The sequence below is a fragment of the Microtus pennsylvanicus genome, chromosome 3 (genome assembly GCF_037038515.1).
Source record: "Microtus pennsylvanicus isolate mMicPen1 chromosome 3, mMicPen1.hap1, whole genome shotgun sequence".
NCBI lineage: Eukaryota > Metazoa > Chordata > Mammalia > Rodentia > Cricetidae > Microtus > Microtus pennsylvanicus.
In genome coordinates, this window is record NC_134581.1 from 12154158 (window position 1) to 12160157 (window position 6000).

General features: G+C 42.4%; 1 protein-coding gene across 35 annotated transcripts in view; it reads left to right on the top strand.

Moving 5' to 3' along the window:
• The window catches only part of Arpp21 (cAMP regulated phosphoprotein 21), a 161502-nt gene extending 159351 nt beyond the window's left edge, over positions 1 to 2151 (top strand). For all 35 annotated transcript variants that reach the window (XR_012909943.1, XR_012909942.1, XR_012909944.1 and 32 more), the window contains 2 exons: positions 110 to 258; positions 1381 to 2151. Coding sequence is in view for 31 of the 35 variants with exons in the window: in XM_075964338.1 (XP_075820453.1) it covers positions 110 to 258; positions 1381 to 1638 (407 nt within the window). In the remaining 4 variants the exon portion in view is untranslated. The remainder of the gene's footprint in view (positions 1 to 109; positions 259 to 1380) is intronic.
• The last annotated feature ends 3849 nt before the right edge of the window (positions 2152 to 6000 follow it).

Genomic DNA, 6000 nt, shown 5'->3' on the forward strand with positions numbered 1-6000 from the left:
CCGAGACTCACGGCTGCTCGCACCCTGAGCAATGCCACAAGCTCTCTCTGTTCCAGCCTCTTACAATCCATTCAGAAGGCTCTTTTTTCTGTCTCTCTTACCTTTGCAGGTTACCAGCCAGTCTTGACTGGTCAGCAGGGCTTCCAAGGCCTGATGGGAGTACAGCAGTCTTCTCATGGCCAGGGTGTGATGAGCAGTCAGCAAGGAACCCCAGTGCAGGGCGTGATGGTCTCCTACCCAACCATGTCTTCTTATCAGGTGCGTGCCTGCAGCTGGAAAAGCCCCGGCCACAAGCTCCCACCTTCCAGAGCAAACACTACAGGACGTTCCCTGCGGTGGGCAGTTAGTAGGGTTATGGATGCCTGACCCGTCCACACATCAGTTGACTTGGATTGTGATATAGGAGAAAAAGTGTGCAGGTGCCATTCCAAATGTCTGGGCTTTCCAATGCTAAACTGAATTTGTTCCCATATAAACTTCCTATTCGTAGAAGGAAATTCTTCATTAGCATTCTATACAGGGAGACCCTTTGGGCGCTCTATTAAAATGATACTTGATAGGAGACCAAATATGTTTTTTTTGTATTTACTCAAGTAAATTTCCTTCTACTACAGTTTCGAGTTATCACAGATGTTTAAATGGCATCTCGGATGCATCTAAAGCACAATAATGCCAGAACGAGCCCATTCCCAGAACAGGGCAACCTGAGTCTTTAACATATGATGTATGCTTTCAGAGTGTCACCTGAAGCCTTCTAGGAGAAGAAATGAGGAGCGAGTAGGGTTTGGTCATTCAGTTTAGCTGTGCTGGGTGCCCTAGGTTTAAAGAAGCTGACTCACCCCTTCTACCAGGACAAAAGCCCCTCCATCCTAAAGAAGGCTCCAAGCTACCTCTCATGAAACCAGAAAGGGGAATGGTTTTTCACACTGAGATAAAGAGAGGTATCCAGGTGTTGTCCTGGGGCCAAGAAAGAAGAACAGGAAGAAGGGAAGCAGATTCTAAGAGTTCACACATCACAACATCTGCTGCCTCCTGGGATATGTCCCTGCCATACTTGCAGTGTTTATTTTTTTATTTTCAACAGAGATATACTTACCCAAACTGTATCCATCCTCCACACGCAACGTATGGCCTACAGGCTACCTGCATCCCAGGATACCTGTGAATGAGTACAATGGATTATAAGACATACCGCCATTCATACAGTCAGCCAGATTGAGTGCCTTTCTCCAAGGGAAAATAACTGATCAAAGACAGGCACAGGATTATGAACCTGTTAAGTCCAACTCAAACACTCGAGTGATATTCATGACACCATACCCTTCCCTGGACACATCAAAGCAATCTTTTCACACAGACTTTTGCTTGTGTCTTACACAGGTGCCAATGACCCAAGGTTCTCAAGCAGTGCCCCAGCAGACATACCAACCGTCAATTATGCTGCCCAACCAGGCAGGTCAAGGGTCACTCCCAGCCACCGGAATGCCTGTGTACTGTAACGTCACGCCGCCAACCCCTCAGAACAACCTAAGGTTGATGGGTCCACACTGCCCTTCCAGCACGGTTCCTGTCATGTCTGCTAGCTGCAGGACAAACTGTGCAAGCCTGAGTAACGCGAGCTGGCAGGTCAAGTTCTGAAGTTCTGAGAGCTGGGGCTGCCTGCGGGCCACGTCGTCAGAGGGTAACTCACGGCCTTCACGGGAGGAGGAGACGCGCAAGTGGCTGAGGACTTCCGTATTCACTCAACACTGGAACGACTGCTGCTGGTGTTCTGTACAAACTAATCAAAGACTAACACATACATTAGCTGGTTAATGGTGCATATCTCCGTCATGTCTGCTAGGTCTGCCTTTGTAGCTCAGCTAGTGACATGAACTCATCAAGGTAAGATTTTCTCCTACCACTGAATACCACTGTGTAGATTACAATATCCCTGATTCGGATTAGTTTTGTACTTTGTGTTGAGTTTGTGATGCTAAAAGTATTTAAAAATATATAAACTAAATCACACTGTACCAAAGCTGTAATGGGAAAGAAGAGAGCTAAGGAATGGAAGGAATAATTTATATACACTATAGAGTTTTCTTTTTTTAAATGGATATATATGGTATTGTAGTGTTTAATCCAAATAAAAGCTTATTTGACCTTGTGGAGGAAGGTCATGTTTTTACCACCAGTTTGTTTCGGTCTCTCTTTCAACACGTTATTTACTTGTTTATTCAATGTTTTTATTAGCGATACCAATTATACAGGATGGGCTTCATCATAATGTTTTCAGACATGTGTGAAATGTGTTTTCATCAAATTGAACCTCAGTATTTCCTCACACTCTCATGGCCTCCATCTTGTTACCCCTCCCTCTTCTAAATCTGCTCCCCTGAGTCCAAGGCACTTTTTGCTTGCTGGTTTGGTTTTGATGAATCAATGAGTTTCATGGGAGCTCCTACAAAAACAAGGGTAGGGGGTTATTTACAGGAGCGTGCCCAGTGACCCACTCAGGGAAAAGTCTCTCATCTCCCACCAACCATTAACTGCCTATAAATTCTTGGGGGGGATGTTTCATATGCCTCCCCTCCCATGATAGGATGTTGACAGGCCCCATTTTGTGCAGGTAATCATAGCGTCTGTGACCTCAGTCGTGCCACACTGTGTCATGCCTGGACACTCCACCTTTGCCTGCAGCTCTTGGGTTCTTCCATCCCATCCTCTGCGGTGCCCCTGTGCTCTCACGGGGATGGCAGAGAAGTTTGCCCCCTGTGCTCTCACGGGGATGGCAGAGAAGTTTCACTGAGGACTGAACATTCCATACCAGCTTGCGTTTGATTGGTGTCAGTCTTATCCTTCTGGGCATCATCTCGTGAATGCTGCATGGAAAAGTGGTCCCAGGTGTTTGGGGTTGAATGGCGTCTCTCCAAGAAATGCTATAAGCAAACACTTTACCATCAGTAGCCCCTTAGCTCGATAACTATTATTATAAGGATCCTGAACATAAGATGATATCCATGTCTTTGCTTTAATTATAGGAATATTGGAGGTGTATAGCTATACTGTACCTACTAGGAAGTTTTAAATGTTGTTAGTAAGCATGCACACCCTGCACCTAGTCTTCTTCTGTCTTTATTGGAATTCAGCTGTGTACCTGGATGATAAGTTTGTCTATAGTAATACAGAAGAGCTACAATCGGATTCCTCCTGTGATTCTAGACTGTGAACTCCAAACTACCACTGGTTTTGACAGCAAGTCAACAACTCAAAGGTGCTGAAATTTGTCCTGGTGACTGACAAGGAATGTGTATGGCAATGATCAAATCACAAAGGCTAGAACATCGTACACAGATATAAGATGGCTCTCCAATCCCTCCATGTATAATTCCCTATGGGGCTCATAGTTAGGACAACATTTAAAAAATAATAACTGAACTCCAGACCCTGAGGACTGGCTCTTGAGAAAATGTTTATTTGAGGCAATAAAACCTCCTAGCTTTCATCTTAATACCACTGCATACTAATTGCTTCATAGCTTATATTTCCTGCTGGAAATTTGTTATGGGAATGGTATCAGGGAAATTCTCATTGGTTTTCATTTGATCACATTTTCTACATGGGGATTTTCCATTTTCATGTTGTTTAGCTGTCGGTAGAGTTAAGCACTTAAACACCCTGCTTAGTGGATTATCATCTCTCTCTGTCTATCGTTTTTCTTTTCCCTTTCAAATGGAGCTTTTGTGCTATTCTAATTAAGTTCACTCCTTGTGAAGTCTGTTCCATTTTCCCATATCTGGGTCTACTTATTTTTTCATCAAATTAATCCCTGACCATGAAAATTATATATATATATATGAATCTCTTTTTTCAGTTGAGCCATTGAACCAATAACTACACTGAGGACAGAATATGTTTCCAGCTAATCTCTTTCCCTTATGGAAGAAGGGTCTTGATCAATATGGATTCACTTTTTAATTACATTTATTTATCTTATTTACTCGTGTGTGTGTGTGTGTGTGTGTGTGTGTGTGTGCACGCACACACATTCTCTGGTGCACATGTGAATGTCATAGTACAGCTTCTTGCAGGAGTCACTTTTCTCCTTCTACCACTGGGGTTCCAGGGATGGAGCTGAACTCTCCCATTGATGGCAGGCACCTTCACCCTCTGAACCATCTCACCACCCAGATCTGCTTTTCAAATACATTCTCTATTCAGCCTTCATGTTGATTCTAAGTCAAATACTAATTCTGAATTGGAATGCTTGCCTTTATTCCATAGAACTTTGGGTCTTCGTTTTATGATTCCTAAAATTGCTGAGCCTCTTGCTTCTGTGGATTCAAACCTTATACATGCTAATGGTAAAGACAGGTTTTATATTTATATATGATTTTTCCAATGTTATTTAATGCCAAACATTCTTTCCACCTTCCTTTGCTAATTTTTCTTTTTTTGAGACAAGTCTTACCATGTAGCTATGGCTGTTCTTGAACTTACTATGTAGACCAACTTGACTCAAACTCAAAGAGATCTACCTGCCTCTGCCCCTGCCTTTCGTGCTGGGATTAAATGGCAATGTACCTCCATGCCTTGCCTCTAGTATTTTCTTGCAGTAGAATATTTAAATTGGCTATGTAAAATGATGGTTTCTTAAGTGAAGCATATTCAGAATTTAATTTATTGTCAAGAGAACATTCAAAGTGCTTTTCAGCTCATTTAATAATTTTATCTTCATCATATTTTAATTATAGATGATTTGGCTTATAAGCTTAGGTGAAGATATTAATATACAGATACTTAGAAAAATAAACACATGGGTAAATAATTAAAGTCATCTCTAATGATCTCTTACACCTCTGTGTAAATATAAAGGAGAACACTGATGACTTACACAAACTTTTATTACATGGTTGACTACATCTTAGTTATTCAGGACCATTGAAAACAGGAGTACAAATGCACTGAGGTGCTTTGCCTTACTCTTGTGGATTTTGTCTTGACAGTGCTCTGATAGTAAATGTTCCGACTCACAGATCATGGTGCTGCTGTTTTAACACACTTCTGTGGGATATGAGGAGAGGCAGGGATGTGCCAGCATTAGAGAAATAAGATTATGTAACTGTGACTATAGTTTGAAGACTGAAATAGAGCTGTAAATCACCATTAGCAATGTGAGCCCTTTGTGGAAAACACATTTTTAAAAGAACGACTTAGAAAATCAAATACAGTGAGGGGGAAGCAACAGAGATGGAGTTCTGAGCCTTCATAGAGGGCGTATTGAGATTCTGATTCTGCTTTTGACAGCAGTAAAGTTGTGACCGAAACGTGGACGCTCCACACTATTCCTAACGTGAACGCTCCACACTATTCCTCCTTCTGTAGCACACACGGGTCCACGAGGTGCCAATGGCTGCAGCTCCACCATTTACCTGCTCCCTGGGATTTAGATCACAGGTGCCTTGATCACTTACAAACCAAAGTTAATACTGAAGATGCCTCACCTTCAAAGTAAAGCTGAAATAGATCTTTGGGGATTCTAAAAATATAGTAGTCATGATATTTTAAATAAATGGAAAATAAGGGTCTTATTACCAAAAACATTTTCCTTGGAACAGTTTTTGTTGTTGTTGTTGTTTAAATCTGTGTGCATGTGATGTTTGAGGTATACATGCTCCCAGTTTTTTAAAATACTTATTTATTTATTACGTATACAATATTCTTTCTGTGTGTATGCCTGAAGGCCAGAAGAGGGAACCAGGCCTCATTACAGATGGTTGTGAGCCACCATGTGGTTACTGGGAAATGAACTCAGGGCCTTTGGGAGAGCAGGCAATGCTCTCAACCTCTGAGCCATCTCTCCAGCCCCATGCTCCCAGTTTTAACATGCTAGGCATGCTGGCTCTCGCCAAGCACTGGAGGAGGCACAGGCAAGCAGATCCCTGAGTTAAAGCCCATAAAATAATAAAGCATGCACACGCACACCATGGCATATGTGTGGGCATCAGACGGCAACTC